Source organism: Zalophus californianus, chromosome 16 (genome assembly GCF_009762305.2).
Source record: "Zalophus californianus isolate mZalCal1 chromosome 16, mZalCal1.pri.v2, whole genome shotgun sequence".
NCBI lineage: Eukaryota > Metazoa > Chordata > Mammalia > Carnivora > Otariidae > Zalophus > Zalophus californianus.
Window position 1 is genome coordinate 45,993,826 of NC_045610.1, and position 24,658 is coordinate 46,018,483.

Here is a 24,658-nt window from a genome sequence, read left to right on the forward strand (position 1 = left end):
ACATTAGAGTGAGATCATATGATAATTATCTTTCTCTGATTCACTTACTTCGCTCAGCACAATACCCTATAGTTCCATCCACGTTATTGCAAATGGTAAGATCTCATTCTTTTTGATGGCTGAGTAGTATTCCATTGTATATATATATATCACATCTTCTTTATCCATTCACCTGTCGATGGACATCTGGGCCCTTCCATAGTTTGGCTATTGTGGACATTGCTGCTATAAACATTGGGGTGCATGTGCCCCTTCTGATCACTACATTTGTATCTTTGGGGTAAATACCTAGTACTTCATTTGCTGGATTGTAGGGTAGTTCTATCTTCAACTGATGCAGAGTGGCTGCATCAGCTTGCATTCCCACTGACAGTGTAAGAGGGTTCCCCTTTCTCTGCATCCTTCGCCAACATCTGTCGTTTCCTGACTTGCTAATTTTAGCCATTCTGACTGGTGTGAGGTGGTATCTCATTGTGGTTTTGTTTTGTATTTCCCTGATGCTGAGTGATGTTAAGCACTTTTTCATGTGTCTGTTGGCCATTTGGTCATCTTCTTTGCAGAAATGTCTGTTCATGTCTTCTGCCCATTTCTTGATTGGATTGTTTGTTCTTTGGGTGTTGAGTTTGATAAGTTCCTTATAGATTTTGGATACTAGCCCTTTATCTGATAAGTCATTTGCAAATATTTTCTCCCATTCTGTTGGTTGCCTTTTGGTTTTGTCGACTCTTTGCTTTGCTGTGCAAAAGCTTTTTATCTTGATGAAATCCCAATAGTTCATTTTTGCCCTTGCTTCCCTTGCCTTTTGAGAGGTGTCTAGCAAGAAGTTGCTGTGGCCAAGGTCGAAGAGGTTGCTGCCTGTGTTCTCCTCTCACGTTTAGGCCTTTCATCCATTTTGAGTCTATTTTTGTGTATGATGTAAGAAAATGGTCCAGTTTCATTCTTCTGCATGTGGCTGTCCAAATTCCCCAACACCATTTGTTGAAGAGACTGTCTTTTTTCCACTGGATATTTTTTCCTTCTTTGTCAAAGATTAGTTGACCATTAGAGTTGAGGGTCCATTTCTGGGCTCTCTATTCTGTTCCATTGATCTGTGTATCTGTTTTTGTGCCAATACCATACTGTCTTGATGATCATAGCTTTGTAATAGAGCTTGACTTCCAGAATTGTGATGCCCCCAGCTTTGATTTTCTTTTTCAACATTCCTTTGGCTATTTGGGGTCTTTTCTGGTTCCATACAAATTTTATGATTCTTTGTTCCAGCTCTGTGAAAAAAGTTGTTGGTATTTTGATAGGGATTGCATTGCATGCATAGAATGCTCTAGGTAGCATAGACATTTTAACAATATTTGTTCTTCCAATCCATGAGCATGGAATGTTTTCCATTTCTTTGTGTCTTCCTCAATTTCTTTCATGATTGTTCTATAGTTTTCTGAGTACAGATCCTTTGCCTCTTTGTTTAGGTTTATTCCTAAGTATCTTATGGTTTTGGGTGCAATTGTAAATGGGATCCACTCCTTAATTTCTCTTTCTTCTGTCTCACTATTAGTGTATAGAAATGCCACTGATTTTTGTGCATTGATTTTATATCCTGCCACTTTGCTGAATTCCTGTATGAGTTCTAAGAATTTTGGGGTGGAGTCTTTGGGTTTTCCACATACAGTATCATATCATCTGCAAAGAGTGAGAGTTTGACTTCTTCTTTGCCGATTCAGATGCCTTTTATTTCTTTTTGTTGTCTGATTGCTGAGGCTAGGACTTCTAGTACTATGTTGAACAGCAGTGGTGATAGTGGACATCCCTGCTGTGTTCCTGACTTTAGGGGAAAAGGTCTCAGTTTTTTCCCATTGAGAATGATATTCACTGTGGCCTTTTCATATATGCTTTTATGATGTTGAGGTATGTTCCCTCTATCCCTACACTGTGAAGAGTTTTAATCGGGAAAGGATGCTATACTTTGTCAAACTCCTCTTCTGCATCTATTGGGAAGATCATATGATTCTTGTCCTTTCTTTTATTAATGTATTGTATCACATTGATTTGTGGATTTTGAACCACCCTTGCAGCCCAGGAATAAATCCCGCTTGGTCATGGTGAATAATCCTTTTAATGTACTCTTGGATCCTATTGGTTAGTATTTTGGTGAGAATTTTTGCATCCATGTTCATCAGGGATATTGGTCTGTAATTCTCCTTTTTGGTGGGATCTTTGTCTGGTTTTGGGATCAAGGTAATCCTGGCCTCATAGAAAGAGTTTGGAAGTTTTCCTTCAATTTCTGTTTGTTTTTTTTTTTAAAGATTTATTTATTTATTTGACAGAGAGAGAGAGAGAGACAGTGAGAGAGGGAACACAGCAGTGGGAGTGGGAGAGGGAGAAGCAGGCCTCCCGCGGACAGGGAGCCCAATGTGGGGCTCGATCCCAGAACCCTGGGATCATGACCTGAGCTGAAGGCAGACGCTTAATGACTGAGCCACCCAGGCGCCCCTCAATTTCTGTTTTTTAAAAACGGCTTCACAAGAATAGGTGTTAATTCTTCTTTAAATGTTTGGTAGAATTCTCCTGGGGAGCCATCCGGTCTTGGGCTCTTCTTTGTTGGGAGATTTTTGATTACTGCCTCAATCTCCTTGCTGGTTATGGGTCTGTTCAGGTTTTCTATTTCTGCCTGTTTCAGTTTTGGTAGTTTATATGTCTCTAGGAATGCATCCATTTCTTCCAGATTGCCTAATTTGTTGCATATAGTTGCTCATAATATGTTCTTATATTTGTTTGTATTTCTTCGGTGTTGGTTGTGATTTCTCCTCTTTCATTCATGATTTTATTTATTTGAGTCCTTTCTCTTTGCTTTTTGATAAGTCTGGCCAGGGGTTCATCAATCATACTAATTCTTTCCTACTTTCATTGATCTGTTCCACTGGTTTTTTTTTTTTTTTGTCTGTGTGTGTGTGTTTTTGTTTCTGTTGCACTGATTTCTGTTCTAATCTTTATTACTTCTCTTCTGCTGGGTTTAGGCTTTATCTGCTATTCTTTCTCCAGCTCCTTTAGGTGTATGGTTAAGTTGTGTATTTGAGACCTTTCTTGTTTCTTGAGAAAGGCTTGTATTGCTATATACTTCCCTCTTAGGACTGCCTTTGCTTCATCCCAAAGGTTTTGAACAGTTGTGTTCATTTTCATTTGTTTCCATGAATTTTTCAAATTCTTCTTTAATTTCCTGGTTGACCCATTCATTCTTTAGTAGGATGCTCTTTAGCCTCCATGTATTTGAGTTCTTTCTAAAGTTCCTCTTGGGATTGGGTTCCAGTTTCAAAGCATTGTGGTCTGATAATATGCAGGGAATGATCCAAATCTTTTGGTACTGGTTGAGACCTGATCTGTGACCCAGTATGTGGTCTATTCTGGAGAATGTTCCATATGCACTCAAGAAGAATGTGTATCCTGTTGCTTTGGGATGGAATGCTCTGAATATATCTGTGAAGTCTATCTGGTCCAGTATGTCATTCAAAGCCCTTGTTTCCTTGTTGATCTTCTGCTTAGATGATTTGTCTATTGCAGTGAGTGGGGTGTTGAAGTCCCCTACTATTATTGTATTATTATCAATGTGTTTCTTTAATTTTGTTATTAATTGGTTTATATAATTGGCTGCTCCCATATTAGGGGCATAAATATTTACAATTGTTAGATCTTCTTGGTGGATAGATCCTTTAATTATGATATAGTATCCTTCCTCATCTCTTATTACAGTCTTTGGTTTAAAATCTAATTTGTCTGATATAAGGATTGCCACCCCAGCTTTATTTTGATGTCCGTTAGAATGACAAATGGTTTCCTACCCCCCACTTTCAATCTGGAGGTGTCTTTGGGTCTAAAGTGAGACTTTTGCAGACAGCATATGGATGGGTCTTGCTTTTTTATCGAATCTGATACCCTGCATCTTTTGATTGGGGCATTTAGCCCATTCACATTCAGGGTAACTATTGAAAGATACGAGTTTTGTGCCATTGTATTACCTGTAAAGTCACTGTTTCTGTATATTGTCTCTGTTTCTTTCTGATCTATGTTACTTTTGAGCTCTCTCTTTGCTTAAAGGATCCCCTTTAATATTTCTTGCAAGGCTGGTTTAATGATCACAAGTTCTTTTGGTTTCTGTTTGTCCTGGAAGCTTTTAATCTCTCCTTCTATTTTGAATGACAGCCTTGATAGATTAAGTTATTCTTGGCTGCATATTTTTCTCATTAGGACCCTGAATATATCATGCCAGTCCTTTCTGTTCTGCTAGGTCTCTGTGGATAGGTCTACTGCTAGCCTAATGTTTCTACCCTTGTAGGTTACAGACCTCTTGTCCTGAGTTGCTCTCAGGATTTTCTCTTTGACTCTGAGATTATGCAAGCTTCACTATTATATGTCGAGGTGTTGATCTATTTTTTATTGATTTTGAGGGGGGTTCTCTGTGCCTGTTTCCATCCCCAGATTAGGGAAGTTCTCTGCTATAATTTGCTCCAATATACCTTCTGCCCCTCTCTCTCTTTCCTCCTCTTCTGGGATCCCAATTATTCTAATATTGTTTCACTTTATGATATCACTTATCTCTTGAATTCTCCTCTCATGATGCAGTAGTTGTTTATCTCTTTTTTTCTCAGCTTCTTTATTCTCCATCATTTTGTCTTCTATATCACTAATTCTCTCTTCTGCCTCATTTATCCTAGCAGTTGGAGCCTCCAATTTTTATTGCATCTCGTTAATAGCCTTTTTGATTTTGACTTGGTTAAATTTTCGTTTTTTTATTTCTCCAGAAAGGGATTCTCTAGTGTCTTCTATGCTTTTTTCAAGCCCAGGTAGTATCTTTATAATGGTTATTCTGAACTCTACTTCTGACATCTTACTTATATCCATATGGATTAGGTCCCTGGCAGTTGGTACTTCTTCGTGTTCTCTTTTTTGAGGTGAGTTTTTCTGTCTTGTCATTCTGTCCAGAGAAGAATAAGTGAATGAGAGAACAAAATACTAAAATGACAACAACACCCCAGAGAAATATACACTAAAGAGATCAGAAGATACCCGAAACAAACAAACAAAAAATTTAGAAAAAGAGAGAATATAGTGAGACAGTGGAACAGAACAGAGCAGTACTCTGGATTCTGTGTGTATTCTGGTCTGTTTTTTAGAAGAAACTGTATCCCAAAATTGTAAAGAAAGAATTGTAAAGAAAAATTTATATTGTTTATATATATAAATTTATATTTATGTATATTTAATATAATTTTATTTATAAAAATATATATATGTATGTATATATGACATATATACATATAAATTTATATACATTTATGTATATATATAACATATATATACAAAATATATGCAAAATAAAATTAAATACATTGAAATGATAGACTGTAACTGTAAAGATGAAAATTAAAAAAGACTTTAAAAAAGAGAGAATATAATCAGTCTGGTGAAGAGAGCAAAGCAGTACACTAGCTTCTGTGAGTATTTTGGTCTGTTCGTTAGAAGAAACCACATCCCAAAATTGTAAAGAAAGAAAAAAATGCATATATATAATTAAATACTATATATGTGTGTGTGTATATGTATATATACATATATATATAATTAAATACAATCAAAGGAAAGAATGTAATTGTAAAAATGAAAATTAAAAAAGACTTTAAAAAAGATAAAATCAGAAATTGGTTGAAAAGAGAAAAAAATTAAAGTTGAAAGACTAAAGAATCATGAGAAAAAAACCATTAAGTTTTATATACTATTTTCCCCTAGTGCTGGAGTTTGCAATTCTTTGTGATTGGTAAACTTAGTCTTAGCTGGATGTTTCTGCTGATCTTCTGGGGGAGGGGCCTGTTGTGCTGATTCTCAGGTATCTTTCCCTGGGCAGAACTGCACCACCCTTGCCAGGGGGCCAGGCTAAGTAAGTTGTTCCAGATTGCTGTATGTAGCTTTTGTTCCCTGAAGGCTTTCTGTGTGGCTTTAGAGGTTGAGAATGAAAATGGCGGCTTCCCAACCTCCAGCCCGGGAGCTGAGGGCTCCCACCCCCGCCACTCCTCAGTGCATCCTCAGGAAAAAGCAGTCAATCACTCCTGTCTCCCTGGTCTCTGTCTGCACTCCGTGTTCGCTCAGCATGCAACCCAGCGTTTCTATCTCGGGCACGCAACCCTGCTTTGAGTCTCCAAACCCTGCAGACTGGTATGGCTCCTCCTGTGGGAGGTAGGTGGGTCTCACCATGATTCTACTGCTTGCTGGGCCCCTGCTCAAAGAGTGGTTGTCCGACTGTGCCAGAGTTCGTGGTTTATGGCAATGCCAAGCTGAAAGCCCACTCCTGGGCTCACTGATTGCAGCTGGCTTCTCCACTCCAATGCCTGGGAATTGTGCTGCACTCAGGCACCCCTATTCTTTCTATGACCCCAGGGATCCTGAGACCACACTGTCCCACCTAGGATTCTGCCCTGCTTTGCTGCCTTTAGCACCTTTCAGGCAGGGATGTCCCTCACTGGAGCAGACTTCTAAACGTTCTGATTTTGCGCTCTGCTGCTATATCACTTTCTGATATAGCCTCTGGAGGCTCCCTCCCTCTGTGGTTTATCTTCCAATATATCACCTCGGATTCACTTCTCTGCACCTCCTACTTTGCAGAAAATGGTCCCTTTTCTATTTATAGAATTGCAGCAATTCTTTTCTTAGATCTCAGGTTGAGTTCACAGGTGTTCAGAACGATTTGATAGCTATCTAGCTGAATTCCTGGGACCGGACAAAACTAAGGTCTCCTACTTCTCCGCCATCTTGGACTCTTCTCTCTGAGTGTTTAAATCATATTTAGTGTAATCATTTATACATTCAGATCTAGGTATACCATATTATTATTTGTTTCTATTTTTCCTGCTTTCAACCATTTTCTGCCTTCTTTTTTTGGAACATTTTTAGTATGCTTGTAAATTTATTTTGTATGTATTTTCACTATGTTTCTGCATGTTTCTGGTGGTTGTTCTAAGGATTACCCTATACATACTTAATCTTTTACAGAATACTTATATAAATATTTTACCAATTCAAGTGGAACATAGAAGTTTTACCATTATATAGCTCTTTTTACCCTCCCTCTTTTATGCTGTGGTTTTCTTATGTATTACCATAACACACATTGAAAACATCAGACAATGTTTGTAAGTTTTGCTTTCAATGATCAAACATCTTTTAAACTTCCGAGAGGAGAATAATAGTTTGTTATATTTAACCTGGTCTTAACTATTCTATATTTCTCTTCCTTCATTCTTGACTGCCCAGATGTCTTTTGGGTATCATTTCCATTCTGCATGAATAACTTCTTTTAAATTTTTAAAAGGGCAAATCTACTAAAAATGAATTAGCTTAGTTTTTCTTCATTTGAGAATATCTTTATTCTCTTTAATTCCTGAAGAATATTATCATTGGATATAGGACTCTGGGTTGACAGCTTTTTCTTTTAGCATTTTTTTTTAATTTTATTTTTAAGCAATTTCTACACCCAATGTGAGGCTTGAATGCACAACCCTGAGATCAAGAGTCCCACACTCCACTGAATCAGGCACATGCTCCTCTTTTAGCACTTTAAAAATGTTATTTCTTTTACTTCTGTATTCCATAATTTCTGATGAGAAATCTGATATTATTCAAATCATAAAATGGGTTGTTTTTCTCTAGTTGCTTTCAAGATATTTGTCTTTAGTTTTTGGCAGTTTGATTATGATTTGTTTCGGAGTAGATTTTTTGAATTTATCCTGTTGAGATTCACTGAGCTTCTTGAATCTTTCTTTTGCCAAATTTGAAGGTTTTTTTGCCACTATAACTTCAAATATTTGTTCTCCACCACACTTTTTCTCCTGTCTTACTGAGACTCCACTGACACAAATATCAGACCTCTTTCGTATTGCCCCACAGGTGTTTGAGACTCTGTTCATTCTTGTTTTCCTCTGCTTGTTCAGATAATTTCTATTGATCTATCTTCAAATTCATGAACTCTTCCTCTGACAATTCCATTTTGCTATTGAGCATATCTGATGAGTTTTTTCTTTTTTGCTTTGGTTATTATATTTTTGAGCTTGAAAATTACAATTTGGTTCTTCTTTATGTCTTTAATGTTGTTTTCTGAGACTTTCTATCTTTCTATTAATTTCAAAAATGTTTTTTTCTTTGTGTGTTGGAGCATTTTTATAATAGTTGCTTTGAAGTCTTTATCAGACAGTTCCAACATCTTTGTCATCTTGGTTGTGTTGGCATCTGTTGGTTGTCTTTTCCAAAGCAGATTGAGATTTTCTTGGTTCTTCATATGTGAAGTGATTTTGAATTAATATCATGGACATTTTGAATATTAAGTTATGAGAATGTGGATCTTAAATCCTTTGGAAAATGTTTAAATTTTGTTTTTGCAGGAATTTGACTTGGTTTGATTCAGGCTACAAGTTTCAATCAATTTTCTGTGTTTTGTAGTTTCAATGTCAGTTTGTTTTTCACAGCCTTTACAGTACTATTCAGAGATATGGGACATCCAGTGACCAATCTGGTGGTTTATCTTAGAGTTCTGTTCTCAGAATTTATGGTGTACTTTTTAGGGTCAAATCCATGTAGCTCAGGGTGAACCCAGGAGTTCATAAACAATGTTATGAAGTTATTTTCCTGAGCTCTCCCTCTTCACAATTTACTTGTTGCTTTATAGTCTCCTAGAGCTCCTTTAATTAGTGTTGGATTTGGTTCTGATGCAGTTGAATTACTTGGAATCAGTTGGGTCCTTTTGAAGCTTGCTTTTTAAAGCTTTTTAATGATGATCTCAGAGCAGCTTTTATATAATTTAGCTCTACTACTAAGGCAGCATTCTTCAGATGAATCTACTGAATGCCCCATGTATTATGAGATCTTTTTGCTCTGGCTGATGGAATCACAAATCATTCTCAATTCTAGTGAGCTACAGGAATTGTTCTACCTATAATTTTCTGGTAATTCTTTCCTTGTCGTTGGGTAGTAATCTTCTCATGTATGTGCGGATTAATACTCAGCCAAAGAGTTAATGCTAATCTCCAGAACTCAGTAGTTCTCTCTTCTTTGGCACTCTACTCCCATATTCTAGATTCTTTGGCCTTCCTTTTATCTCTGTTTCCTCTACTCATTCAGACCATCAAGCTCTGTTCAGGTTTTACTTTCCTATGCTGTGGCATGGAAACTACATCCAGAAGGTAAGCTGATGCAGTTGTAAGGTTTCCAGCTGGTCTGTTTACCTTCTTTAGAGGATTACTTAGTCCTGTGCTGCCTATTGTCCAATGCCTGAAAACTGTTTTTTTTTCCCCCACATAAATTGTCCAATTTTTTAGTTATTTAAGGCTTGAGGGTAAAGTTGGTCCCTATTGCAGTGTCCTAGCCCAAAGCAGAAGTGTCAAAGATTTTATTCTTTTACCCATTCACTAGCCTATTTCTTTTTGATAGAACCTAGAGATCCATATCACCATCTTTAAAGATTTCCAAACTTTTTACACCTAAAACTAATACAATGATCTATGGCAACTTAAAAGAAATGAATTAATTTCAAAAAAGATTTCCAGACATTTAAAATCCAAATATTTTCCTTTACTTGCTCATTTTAACACACACTAAACTAAGAAACTTTCTGTTTTTTCTAAGTGAAATGACTTCATAGTCAAGATTGTACTGCTACTCTGTTGAAGTTTCTTGGTTTTCTTTGATTTATTTGATGAGCTCATGGAGTTGTTTTGAGGATCAAGTAGTATAACATTTGAAATACTTTAAAATGTGTTATTCAAATGTAATGTACTATTCTGAGCCATCAGGTGGACTTTACAAATGAAGCCTTAGTGGACATTGTATTAATATTTTTCTAAAGATATTATTTATATAAAAAGTTATTTTCCCCCCACAAGCACTGAGAATCTTTAGGAGAGTAAATATTTGTATTTTGATTTTATAAATAAAAATTTCCCCACTACAACTTCCTTTTAGTTTGGTATGCTCGTAATTAAGGGATTTGTAACTGTATTGACATGTCAGCCTATTATCTTTCAAAATTGGCAAAGAGTGGGGAATGAGAACTATGTGCTTTAGGAGGCTATCACTTTTGATTCAGTGTAACTTTGAATAGCTCTGGATGGAAGAATTTAAATATATTAAACCAGAAGACTATATTTAACCTAGTTAATAGTTCAATCTTTTGGTTACCACCTCTGTAATTTTTTTAACATATTAACTTTATGTATTGAAGCAACTGATAATTTCTTGAATAGCTTTCATGAGGACTTAGTTGTTTTTTTTTTTTAAAGAACGATTTCAAATTGTACAGGTAAATGAAATAATTAAATATGTTTCTCTTGCTTAGCAATTATGGAATGGTCAGCCTTGGATGAATCTCCTTCTCACAGAAAGTTATCAAAAATATCAGAATGCTATCTACAATATAGGAAGAAAAGCACTTTAACTTCCAGGCTGTTTGAACCATCGTTATTCCCAAAGTTAAATAGAAAAAACCTCCAACATCATAAAATTATGGAGGACAATGATCACCTTGAATTTAAAAGATCAAAAAATCCTTTGCAAATAAAAAAATTCCTAAATGGGGTTGATAGCAGTAATACAGGATTCCAGGAACCATATTCAAAGGATGGCATAAACTTTAAGAAATATTCAGAGAAGATTGAAATTCATGACTCAAAGTCTATACCACATAACTTGAAGAGTATTACAAGCCTCAAAAAGTCTCTGGATAAAAGTGATACTTTTAGTATCCCCAAACTTCAGAAGCCAACTCTGAGAAGGCATTCCAGCCCCCTAAAACAGGTTTCATTAAAGGAAAAAGCTACAACAAATGCTCTGGGTCAGTATCATATACGTAAGTCAAAATCTAGGTCCTTGAGTTCTTGAGTTATCACGGAAACGAGCTGAATTAATCAGTTATTAGACAGTTCTATGCATTTCAATTGTCAGTACTTTCGAATAACTGCCACTTCTGGTCTATAGGCCAATGCATATAACACTGTAGTTTTGATCGTTGTGCCTTTCCAGATGCTCCCTTTTTCAGATGCCTAACTTTGACTAAGAAGCTTATTCAGTGATTAACTGGACTCACTCAAGTTCCCTAGAAAATAGAGGGCCTGTTTTCTTTTGGAAATAGTTATTGTATAATTTATTTAACAAAGTATGTAAGAAGTCTATGTGAAATTTTTGCTCAGGTTCCATATTTTAAATATATGATATCCATGTCCAGTATAATATGATAATACTTCAGATATTATCTCTTAGGGATGTGGGAACATCAAGACAAAATTAATATTAAACATCTCAGCCACCCAGGGATTTATGGTCTTCCTCAAAGATGAGCAAGGTTTCCCAACCAATATATGTTTTCTTCCTTCTGTGGTACCTCTATCACAGAAATACTGTGTATGGAACTTAATTAAATACTCCTTCCTGTAATCCTTAGCTGAAGTTACTGAAGTTATGTTTATTTTCTTTAAAGAAATGTAGTGACCTTTTTATTACATTTCATATTACATGTAATTGCTAAAATGAGTGCTTAGTGAAATATTAGTGATTCTTATACAGTAATGCATGTTTTCAATAATTCAGTTGAAAAGGGAGTGTGCTCTATTAAGGAGGCACAATGGTGTTTATTTTGATTCCTTTACCAATGCACTACTATTACTCTGTGCCCCATTCCTATTTCTGAGGAATATATATTTTACATATATATATTCCAGGAAGAATTAAAACCCTGCTAAAAGAATAATGGAGTAGTAGGCATTTAGCCATTGAGTAGAAGAAGACTGTGGAAGAAAGTGGTTACCTATCTTCCTGGTGTCACTAAAATCAAATCACCTACCATTGCCATACTTAATGTTCTGTGTATAGAGAAGTGTGAAATAGTTTATCTGGTATAACTTCTCAAAATAAATTGATGGTAATTGAGCATCTATGAAATGTGACTGTCACTTGATTTACATTTTAAACATTTTTAACTTTTCATTCAAAATCATTAATTTTAAAATCATAATAATTACACAAAAGTAAAGACATTCCTATTTACTCCTCATCTAGTTTTCCCACATGTTAAGATCTTGTATAACCACAGTAAATGCACTAAACAAGGAAATTAACACTGATACAATAATATTTACTATTCTGAAGACCTTATTTGATTTTTTTCATTTGTTCCATAAATGTTCTTTGTCTGGTTCAAGGTCTCATCCAGGATCATACATTACATTTAGTTGTCATGTGTCCTTAGTCTCCTCCGATCTGGGATGGTTTCATGAGTGTGACACTTTTGAAGAGTATTGACTAGTTATTTTGTATAATGTCCCTCATTTGAAGTTTTCCTTGTATTTCTTCATGAATAAGTTCAGGTTATGCATTTTTGGCTGGAATATCACCAAAATGATATTATACCCATCCCAGTGCGTATTAGGAGGCTTATCATGAGGCCATGTATATCTGCTTCTAAAATTTTATCATTTTGACATTTGTGAACTGAAAGCGTGGTAGACTAAAGTGATGGGAAGGGGAAGAACTCTCATTTTTTGCTTGGAATCCTAGAATTTGAACACATTGATATTTTGATCTCTTGAACTCATTCATTATATTTTAATCAGAACCAAGCAGCATTGGCTGAGCCACTTGAACAAGTTGTTCCTCCAAACAAGTAGTTTATAAATGTTTATAGAATTTTCAATATTGTTTTCTGTTTGAACTATAAAGGAAGTATTTAGATATAATGTAAGATACAACAGAAATATGAAGAAAAAAAGCAGTCCTATGAAATAATATTAAGTAGATAAAACTTGCTTTCTGACTACTAGATAAAGATTTTGGGTGCTAATTGTTGCTTAAGACACATAAATTCTGTTGCTGAATAGTACTTTACATTTTGTATATTTAGAAAACATCTGTGAAGCAATCAGTAAGCTCCAAGAAAATTACATCGCTGCAGAAGAACTTAAGTCCATTTTGCCTTCAATAGGAATTACTTTATCAGACAAAGTGTTCAAGAAGATTGTGACAGACACTACTCAAAATGGTGAGACTAATAATGCCAAACTTCTTGAGAAAATAGACACTTCTATGGGATAGTTTTAAATGATGGAATAAGTTCTCTCAACTAGGAGTGGAGCAGAATGGGCTAAAGAAGATTGTAAAAGAACAGATATAAAAATGGAAAGTAGTATATTAAAAAAAAGTTCCCGGAAAGTCTTACCTAATGGATTGGTTTGGAGAAGCTAAGCCTTTTATATCTCAATTGTTTATGTAAGACTCCATGACTATCCCTAGCTATGCCTGCTAGTATGGGACAGGTACTGGGGAAGTCTGATCCAGTTGTAGGTAGGTTCAGGCGGTAAGACCACAATAACCAAGGGGTACAAAAATCTCTAAGCAAATAGCCTAAGGATCCAAGAAGAAATGATTGGAGATTCCAAAATGGAGAAGGAGTGCTATAGCTAGGAATTTGGGGCTAGTGCTACTTAAACAAGAAGGCAGGCAGTTAGCATCTAGATGATGTTAAATGGCATATCCCAGTCACCAGCCTAAATTCAATGCAGAGTTTAAATTTCCAGGAAGGGTTGTTGTATTAGAGAAGTTGTTTTATTATTAAGAACTGTCCATAGCAGAAGTTCAGTTGAAGAGAAGGCAGAGGCAACATTTTGCGGAAAGAATGACTTGGGAATATGTTAGAAATGAATTCTTAGAACCTGAACAAAATTTCCTAGCTAAAGCAAAGAGAAAGAAGATTTGATTAAAAAAAAAATCTAAGGAATAGGTGCTACTAAAATTATTGAGCTCTTTATGTTGCTTATCAGGATTGGTATAAGCACTGTGGAGGGTTTGTATCTAAAAATAGATAATTATTTGGATTAGCTGGATACTAGGGGTAGATATGGGGACACTTGGGTATGTAAGGACTGGTTAGTATTTTCAAGGTATCTTAATGGATAGCATATTGACTGGGTTTTCATGATGGTATGAAATAGACTCAAATTTCTCATGGTCCATCTATATGGGCACTTTTCCTTTTTCCTATATCTATCAAGAACTGAGTGCCTAATCCAGTCCATTGCACTTTATAGTAGATATTTAAAAATTGTTGAGTAATTGTTGAAATGAAATGAACTGACCTAATTTAGAAAGACTCATCTAGGGAAACAAGATATGAAGACTCAATAGGATAATGATGAAGTGAAGGAGAATTCTTTCATAGTTGTATTAAAATATGAATTTACCTTTTATGCAAAAACACAACAGAGTGCATATCCAACTCTTTATTTTACAGAAAGTGGAATGGTGAACTTAGATGACTTTATGAATGCTCTCGCCATAGAGCAAAGTCTTCCTGAATATGATGGTAGGTGGGAAGTTTATTTTAAAATGATTTGGAGGAAAGAAGCAGTTAGGTTGAAAAGAGTTAGGTTCAACTGAACTGAGTTTGCTTTTCAGATAGAGACTTAATAGTCCTGAAATCCTCAGGCAAGCCATTTGCCAGTTTTTTAAAGACTTGTTCTATCAAGGTAATAATAGCTAACTTGCTTACTTCAGAGTTCTTAAGTGGATTTTAAAAACTGTAATACATAAATGTACAGTAATAGTAAGGTAATGAGGAGATGAAATAGGTACTTAGCTTCATTCTTAGCAATTGATGCATGATTTGATTTTTAATTTTTTTAAAGATTTTATTTGTGAGAGAGAGACAGAGAGAGGGACAGCACAAGCAGGGGGAGTGACAGGCAGAGGGAGAAGCAGGCTACCCGCTGAGCTAGTAATCCAATGCAGGGCTCCATCCCAGGACCCTGGGATCATGACCCAAGGCAAAGGCAGATGTTTAACCAACTGAGTCACCCAGGTGTTCCTGATTTTTAATTTTTTATAAGGAATTTGTTTGAATGAAATACTAGTTTGATTTGTCTTTGTTTTAGAGCATTTCTAAAAATAGTTCTATTGATGTACAATTTACATACGTAAAATTCACCCATCCAATTTTTTTTTCTTCCCCTCCTGCTATCTTCTTCTTTTTTTTTTTCTTAACATATATTGCATTATTTGTTTCAGAGGTACAGATCTGTGATTCAACAGTCTTGCACAATTCACAGCGCTCACCATAGCACATACCCTCCCCAATGTCTATCACCCAGCCACCCCATCCCTCCCACCCCCCCACCACTCCAGCAACCCTCAGTTTGTTTCCTGAGATTAAGAATTCCTCATATCACTGAGGTCATATGATGCATGTCTTTCTCTGATTGACTTATTTCACTCAGCATAACACCCTCCAGTTCCATCCACGTTGTTGCCTGTGGCAAGATCTCATTCCTTTGGATCACTGCATAATATTCCATTGTGTATATATACCACATCTTTTAAAAATTTTTTTATTGTTATGTTAATCACCATACATTACATCATTAGTTCTTGATGTAGTGTTCCATGATTCATTGTTTGTGCATAACACCCAGTGCTCCACGCAAAACATGCCCTCCTTAATACCCATCACCAGACTAACCCACCCCCCCACCCTCTTCCCCTCTAGAACCCTCAGTTTGTTTTTCAGAGTCCATCGTCTCTCATGGTTCGTCTCCCCCTCCGACTTACTCCCCTTCATTCTTCCCCTCCTGCTATCTTCTTCTTTTTCTTTTTTCTTAACATATGTTGCATTATTGTTTCAGAAGTACAGAACTGTGATTCAACAGTCTTGCACAATTCACAGCGCTCACCATAGCACATACCCTCCCCAATGTCTGTTACCCAGCCACCCCATCCCTCCCACCCCCCACCACTCCAGCAACCCTCAGTTTGTTTCCTGAGATTAAGAATTCCTCATATCAGTGAGGTCATATGATACATGTCTTTCTCTGATTGACTTATTTCACTCAGCATAACACCCTCCAGTTCCATCCACGTCGTTGCAAATGGCAAGATCTCATTCCTTTGGATGGCTGCATAATATTCCATTGTGTATATATACCACATCTTCTTTATCCATTCATCTGTCGATGGACATCTTGGCTCTTTCCACAGTTTGGCTATTGTGGACATTGCTGCTATAAACATTGCGGTGCACGGACCCCTTCGGATCCCTACATTTGTAGCTTTGTGGTAAATACCCAGTAGTGCAATTGCTGTATCGTAGGGTAGCTCTATTTTCAACTGTTTGAGGAACCTCCATACAGTTTTCCAGAGTGGTTGCACCAGCTTGCATTCCCACCGACAGTGTAGGAGGGTTCCCCTTTCTCCGCATCCCCGCCAACATCTGTCGTTTCCTGACTTGTTAATTTTAGCCATTCTGACTGGTGTGAGGTGATATCTCATTGAGGTTTTGATTTGGATTTCCCTGATGCCGGGCGATGTTGAGCACTTTTTCATGTGTCTGTCAGCCATTTGGATGTCTTCTTTGGAAAAATGTCTGTTCATGTCGTCTGCCCATTTCTTGAGTGGATTATTTGTTCTTTGGGTATTGAGTTTGATAAGTTCTTTATAGATTTTGGATACTAGCTCTTTATCTGATATGTCATTTGCAAATATTTTCTCCCATTCTGTCGGTTGTCTTTTGGTTTTGTGGACTGTTTCTTTTGCTGTGCAAAAGCTTTTTATCTTGATGAAATCCCAATAGTTCATTTTTGCCCTTGCTTCCCTTGCCTTTGGTGATGTTTCTAGGAAGAAGTTGCTGCGGCTGAGGTCGAAGAGGTTGCTGCCTGTGTTCTCCTCTAGGATTTTGATGGACTCCTGTCTCACGTTTAGGTCTTTCAACCATTTGGAGTCTATTTTTGTGTGTGGTGTAAGGAAATGGTCCAGTTTCATTCTTCTGCATATGGCTGTCCAATTTTCCCAACACCTTTTGTTGAAGAGACTGTCTTTTTACCATTGGACATTCTTTCCTGCTTTGTCAAAGATTAGTTGACCTTAGAGTTGAGGGTCCATTTCTGGGCTCTCTATTCTGTTCCATTGATCTATGTGTCTGTTTTTGTGCCAGTACCATTCTGTCTTGATGATGACAGCTTTGTAATAGAGCTTGAAGTCCGGAATTGTGATAACGCCAGCTTTGCTTTTCTTTATCAATATTCCTCTGGCTATTCGGGGTCTCTTCTGGTTCCATACAAATTTTAGGATTATTTGTTGCATTTCTTTGAAAAAAGTGGTTGGTATTTTGATGGGGATTGCATTGAATGTGTAGGTTGTTCTAGGTAGCATTGACATCTTCACAATGTTTGTTCTTCCAATCCATGAGCATGGAACGTTTTTCCATTTCTTTGTGTCTTCCTCAATTTCTTTCCTGAGTATTTTATAGTTTTCTGAGTACAGATCCTTTGCCTCTTTGGTTAAATTTATTCCTAGGTATCTTATGGTTTTGGTGCAATTGTAAATGGGATCGACTCCTTAATTTGTCTCTCTTCTGTCTTGTTTTGGTGTATAGGAATGCCACTGATTTCTGTGCATTGATTTTATATCCTGCCCCTTTACTGAATTCCTGTTTGAGTTCTAGCAGTTTTGGGGTGGAGTCTTTTGGGTTTTCCACATACAGTATCATATCATCTGCAAAGAGTGAGAGTTTGACTTCTTCATTGCCGATTTGGATGCCTTTGCTTTCTTTTTGTTGTCTGATTGCTGTGGCTAGGACTTCTAATACCATGTTGAATAGCAGTGGTGATAGTGGACGTCCCTGATACGTTCCCCACCTTAGGGGGAAAGCTCTCAGCTTTTCCCCATTGAGAATGATATTTGCTGTAGGTTTTTCATAGATGGCTTTTATGATATTGAGGTATGTACCCTCTATCCCTATACTCTGAAGAGTTTTGATCAAGAAAGGATGCTGTACTTTGTCAAATGCTTTTTCTGCATCTATTGAGAGGATCCTATGATTCTTGTTCTTTCTTTTGTTAATGTATTGTATCACGTTGATTGATTTGCGGATGTTGAACGACCTTGCAGCCCGGGGATAAATCCCACTTGGTCATTCACCCACGCAATTTTTATGAAATTTACAGAGTCCTACAACCATTACCACAAACGAGTTTTAAAATTTTTGCTTGCAATGATTTTATTTTTTATACAAATAATTAAATATTTTTCAGCAAGATTAAAAGAAATGAAGATAATAAGCCTTGCTGTTTTTATTTCCTTTTATTTATTCATATGCTAAAGAAGAAAGATAAGCTTTTTGTCTCTTCCCAAAAGATTTCTCAGATAAGGAAAAATTAATCCAAAGGAAAAGATTTTCTCTTATACTTAGATAAAAAGTCTCATGTTAAAAGCTACATTATCATTTGTCCTTTCTGATGAATGTAAGTGCTTAAGTGTCTGGATTTCTTGAAGACACTAATAGCAAATCAATTTTTTGAATGCTTCACCGTGCAATCATTTTTTCACCAACTCAGTCAATGTTTCATTGCTGTTTTTTGAAGTAATGTCTTGGTCACAACTAACTACCCTCCCCCCCGCCCCACCCTTTCCCCATTATACTATTTTTATTTTTATTTATTTATTTTTTTAAAAAGATTTTATTTATCTTTTGACAGAGAAAGAGACAGTGGGAGAGGGAACACAAGCAGGGGGAGTGGGAGAGGGAGAAGCAGGCTTCCTGCAGAGCAGGGAGCCGGATATGGGACTGATCCCAGGATCCTGGGATTGTGACCTGAGCCGAAGGCAGATGTTTAACGACTGAGCCACCCAGTCGCCCCCCATTATACTATTTTTAAATTTTATTTTTAACTGTGGTATTTAACACATAACAAAAATTACATTTTAACCATTTGTAAGTGTATAATTCAATAATGTTAGGGTTAAATGTATTCACACTCTTGTACCACCGATCTCCAGAATTTTTTCATCTTGCAAAACTGAAATTCTGTACCCATTAAACAACAACTACCCATCCCTGCCCCTCCAGCTTCTGGCAGCCATCATTCTACTTTGTGTTTCTGTGAATTTGCCCACACAGATGTTTGAGTGGAATCATACAGTATTTGTCTTTTTGTGAATGGCTTATTTCACTTATCATAATACGCTCAAGATTCATCTGTGTTGTAGTGTATGTCAGAATTTCCTTCCCTTTTTATGCTAACTAATATTCTATTGCATGTGTATACCATATTTAGTTTGTCCTTTCATTCATTAATAGACAGTTGTGTTACTTCTACCTCTTGGCAGTTGTGCCTGGCGCTGCTGTGAATGTGGGTATGCAAATACCTCTTTTGAGTTCCTGCATTCAGTTACTTGGAAATTGGACCAGAAGTGGACACAATCCAGTTTTATAACATTTCCATCATTCCTAAAATTCTCTCCTGCCCATTTGCAGTTAAATCTCTACCTACATCCCCAGACAACCACTTAGCTACTTTTTTTTTTTTAAGATTTTATTTATTTGAGAGACAGAGAACAAGCATCAGCGGGGCGGGAGTGGGGAGGGGCAAAGGGAGAGGGAGAAGCAGACTCCCTGCTGAGTAGGGAGCCCCACGGGGCAGTGGGGGAAGAGGGGTGCGTTGTCTCGATCCCAGGACCCTGAGATCCCGTCGGAAGCCGAAGGCAGGTGCTTAACCGACTGAACCACCTAGGCGCCCCACTTATCTACTTTCTGTCTCTATAAATTTGCTTCTTTTTTTTACATTTAATATAAACAAAATCATATAACGTGGTCTTTTGTGCCTGACTTCCTTCACTTTTTTCACTTTCCTTAGCTATTCATAGGTCTACTGGCAACAAATTCTCTTAGTTTTCCTTCATCTGAGAACATCTTGGTTTCCTCTTCACGCCTGAATATTTTTTTCTGAGTATGTCATCTTAGGTTGACAGTACTTCCTTTCAGTACTTGAAAAATATTGTGCAACTTTATTCCAGCTTCAACTGTTTCTGATATAAATCCTGTCATTCAGACTGGTTTTCTTTCCCTACAGTGTTTTTCCTTGGATGCTTTCAAGGTTTTTTCCCTTGTCTTTAGTTTTTAGACGTTTAATTATGATGTTTCTTGACATGGATTTCTTGGGATTTATCCTGTTTGAGGTTCACTTTTTTCATCTATAGGCTAGTGTTTCTTGCTAAAAATTTGGGAATGTTCCGGCATTATTTCTTTGAGTACCTTTTTAACCATGGTCCCTTTCCCTTCTTTTGGGACACAAATGTTAGATTTTTTTTTTTTTTTTTTTGAGAGACAGCGGGTGAGTGAGTGGGAGCATGAGCAGGGTGTTGGGGCAGAGGTAGAGGGATAAGCAGACTCCTGGCTGAGCAGGGAGCCCAACGACAATGTGGGGCTTGATCCCAGGACCCTGAGATCATGACCTGAGCCAAAGTCACATGCTTAACTGACTGAGCCACCCAGGTGCCCCATTAGATTGTTTTTTTATTCCTACAGGTCCTTGAAATGGTTCATTTTTTTTGGTCAATTTTCTCAGTGTTGTTCATTGGGTGATTTTCATTGCTGTCTTTCAGTTCATTGATTCTTTCCTTTCATTCCTCCGTTCAACTCGAGTTGATCCACTGAGCTTTTTATTTCAGTTATTGTATTTTTTAGTTATGAAATTTCCATTTGGACTTTGTGTGTTGGTGTCTGTGCAATAGACAAAGCATGCTGCTTTCTCAGTCTTCACATACTGGCCTTGTACAGGAGAAGACCCTCGCCAGTGAATCCAGCCAGATATTCTCTGTGCCTCTATGGACTTTTTTCTTCTCCAGGCTCCAGGACTGACAAGACACATGCTTGTTCTTGAAAAGCTGCAGTGCTGGATGCATGGATAATCTCTTTCCCTTTCCAGGGGGAAACTAAGAGCTGGGATTTTTAATCTACTCTGCTCAGCAGAGGGGAGGATCACTGGCATCTACCAGCCCAAGCCACCACCTTTATTCTATCTAAACAACTAGGCTGTGCTAGAATCATCAGAGCTCCAAGACTGGCAAGACAAGAGCAAATCTTCTGGGGAGGCCTTTTGGAAAAGTTGGACTGGTGGATGTGTGAACCAATGGCTCCTTTTCCTTGGGTGAAGCTGGGAGCTCTTCTGGATCATATGGTGCTGCACTGGGGTCAGGGTCTCCAGCTTTTGTGGGAGCTTGTCCCAGATCTTCCTACCAGCTTCACTGCGTCTGGTTTTACCTTCTCTTAGGGTGTAAGAGCCTTTCAGTTAGTTTCTAGTTTCTCACAAAGGGAATTTATTTTGAATTTCTGCTGAATTAGTGTGTTTGTGGGAAGAAGGGTCCAAGACTTCCTACTCAACCATCTTGCTTATGTCACTCATCAGCTGTTTACTTTTAAATGAGAATTTCTTTCACCTAAAAATTCCTTTTACGAGATAGGAACATGTATCTTGTTGTACATATTTATATATAAGAATAATCTTTTTAAGAATCATCTAATTCAGCCAGTCAGAATGGCTAAAATTAACAAGTCAGGAAATGGCAGATGTTGGCGGGGATGCGGAGAAAGGGGAACCCTCCTACACTGTTGGTGGGAATGCAAGCTGGTGCAACCACTCCAGAAAACAGTATGGAGGTTCCTCAAACAGTTGAAAATAGAGCTACCCTACAACCCAGCAATTGCACTACTGGGTATTTACCACAAAGATACAAATGTAGGGATCCGAAGGAGTACGTGCACCCCAATGTTTATAGCAGCAATGTCCACAATAGCCAAACTGTGGAAAGAGCCAAGATGTCCATCAACAAATGAATGGATAAAGAAGATGTGGAAGAAGATAAAGAAGATATATACACAATGGAGTATTATGCAGCCATCCAAAGGAATGAGATCTTGCCATTTGCAATGACATGGATGGAACTGGAGGGTGTTATGCTGAGTGAAATAAGTCAATCAGAGAAAGACATGTATCATATGACCTCACTGATATGAGGAATTCTTAATCTCAGGAAACGAACTGAGTGTTGCTGGAGTGGTGGGGGGGTGGGAGAGATGGGGTGGGTGGGTGATAGACATTGGGGAGGGTATGTGCTATGGTGAGCACTGTGAATTGTGCAAGACTGTTGAATCACAGATCTGTACCTCTGAACCAAATAATGCAGTATATGTTAAGAAAAAAAAAAAGAAGATAGCAGGAGGGGAAGAATGAAGGGGGGTAAATAGGAGGGGGAGATGAACCATGAGAGACGATGGACTCTGAGAAACGGACTGGGGCTTCTAGAGGGGAGGGGGTAGTGGGATGGGTTAGCCTGGTGATGGGTATTAAAGAGGGCACATTCTGCGTGGAGCACTGGGTGTTATGCACAAATAATGAATCATGGAACACTACATCAAAAACTAATGATGTAATGTATGGTGGTTAACATAACAATAAAAAATTAAAAGAAAATTCTCCCAAAAGAAAAAAAAACATAAAAAAAAATCATCTAATTCAGACATCATTTTGATGATCGTTTCTTTTTTTAGCAATCCATAATGATTTCTAGCGACTGCCTAAAGTTGATTAACTCCTGATAATGGCTTTAATGCCCTCCACTGCCCAACTTCCTCACTTTACCTATCCTAATCTTCTATTAGAGGAAGTCTATTTGAGTTTAAGTTGTTCCAAAGTTTACACACACACACACACACACACACACACACACACACATGCATGCATGTCTATCAACCCCTTTAATAATTCTATATATTTGCAAGTTATTTTAAGAAAGTTTTCATTGTAGTAAAAATTTGTCTGTTTAAGTTTAATGAATGGAATACTGCCCAAATTTGTGAAGCATATATTCCAAAGTATTATAAAAAGACATGTAGGATAGTTATTTCTGAGTAATAATATTTATATATACAAAAGATAAACTAAGATAAATTTACCAAAGACTGAGCCATGTATTGCTACGAAACCTTACCCCAATTCATCATTTGGGATTGAGGGTTTTCTACTTCTGTTTCTGCTACTGAGAAACAGACTGCTAGGAAATTTTAAATTGTTAGAGAATTAAATGAGGAAATTGTATAATATTTTTCTTCCTATGCATTTAAACTGCAGTTAAATTGGCACTTCCTTAAATAAAGAGACTATAGCAAAATAAAATATATTTTTGGCTCTGATTTTGTACCTTGTTGGTTTTCAGTATTATTAAGGATTCTGGTAATTTTTTTTATACATAACATTTCTAAAGTTCTTGTTTGTTAACTTAGTGTCAGAACTGAAATTCATCTTACTATTGGTGTTTTCTTTTTGACTTATATTTAATACTTAATAGCATACTGCTTTATTTTCAGTGTTGACTGATATCATTAAAGCCATTGATAAAATTAAAGATGAAAATATGGATTATGAGGATCTGAATACTTGTCTTCAGGATTTTGGAGTTTACCTTTCTAAGCCAGAATTTGAGAAGATCACAGAGTTGACTGAAGCTAATGGTAAGTGATATATTTTCAGGAAAAATGGGTTTACACATATGAAAGAAGGTCATTTGCTATTTTTTCTCTTCAGAATAATGACTTTATTATTTTTATTAGAATAAAGATCATTTAAAATTAAATCAATACAGAAAAATACTCAAAAGTACAACAAAACACACAAAATCCCATTACCCAGAAATAACCAGTAATAATCATCATTCAGACTTTTTTTTTCCTATAGGCAAACATGCACACAAAAAGAAGGATTTCTGATTTTCCTTTCTGACAAGGTAGAGATCAGGACAAAAGGCCTTAAATGGGACAAAGGACACTGTATTATGTCAAAGCCCACAATTCATAATGAAGGTACTATTATTGACCCTTATAACTAGCTAACTTTATTATAGTTATAAATAACTAACTTTGACTAGTTTCACCCTTATAACTTAGCAACAACTTTTTTTAAAATTTTTTATTGTTATGTTAATCACCATATATTACATCATTTGTTTTTGATGTAGTGTTCCATGATTCATTGTTTGTTCATAACAGCCAGTGCTCCATGCAGAATGTGCCCTCTTTAATACCCATCACCAGGCTAACCCATCCCCCTACCCTCCTCCCCTCTAGAACCCTCAGTTTGTTTTTCAGAGTCCATCATCTCTCATGGTTCGTCTCCCCCTCTGACTTACTCCCCTTCATTCTTCCTCTCCTGCTATCTTCTTCTTTTTCTTTTTTCTTAAAATAAGCAACAACTTTTCTAAAGGGGATGGGTGGTAATGAGGTAGACAAATGTGTGGGGTTATAGGTGAAATGCGAATGGCCATGAATTGATAATACTTGCAGCTAGAGGGAGAGTAAATGAGCTTTTATTACAATATACTTTTTATTTTGTGTATATTTTAAAATTTTCCATAATAAAAAGTAAAAAAAAAAGTAAAAAAAGTAGGAACAAATATAAGATATGTAAGACCTATGTAAAGAAAATGATAAGACTTTAAGACATTTTAGAATATCTAAATAAATGGGAATATATCCCATATTCATGGATTCAGAGACCCAAGACAGTCAATTCTAATTAATTTATTTATCCAAAGCAGTTCTGTTAAAACCTTGACTTTTTTTGATGATTTAATTCTCGTATTATTATTATAAAGGCCAAGAATAGCTAAAACACTCTTGAGGAAAAAAAAAAACATGTGTCTAGGGGTGTGTGAGTGGTGTTGGAGGGAACTTGCTCTCCTGGATGTCAAAACTCATTATAAAATTATAGTAAGTGTGAGAATGGCACAGGGATAGAGAAATTGACTGATAGAAACAGGATAAGAA

General features: G+C 36.8%; 1 protein-coding gene across 2 annotated transcripts in view; it reads left to right on the forward strand.

Annotated features, from left to right (window-relative positions):
• The window catches only part of EFCAB13 (EF-hand calcium binding domain 13), a 314,516-nt gene that overhangs the window by 60,728 nt on the left and 229,130 nt on the right, over positions 1 to 24,658 (forward strand). For both annotated transcript variants that reach the window (XR_003515406.2, XM_027568521.2), the window contains exons 11-14: positions 10,361 to 10,855; positions 12,917 to 13,054; positions 14,303 to 14,374; positions 23,204 to 23,347. Coding sequence is in view for 1 of the 2 variants with exons in the window: in XM_027568521.2 (XP_027424322.2) it covers positions 10,361 to 10,855; positions 12,917 to 13,054; positions 14,303 to 14,374; positions 23,204 to 23,347 (849 nt within the window). In the remaining variant the exon portion in view is untranslated. The remainder of the gene's footprint in view (positions 1 to 10,360; positions 10,856 to 12,916; positions 13,055 to 14,302; positions 14,375 to 23,203; positions 23,348 to 24,658) is intronic.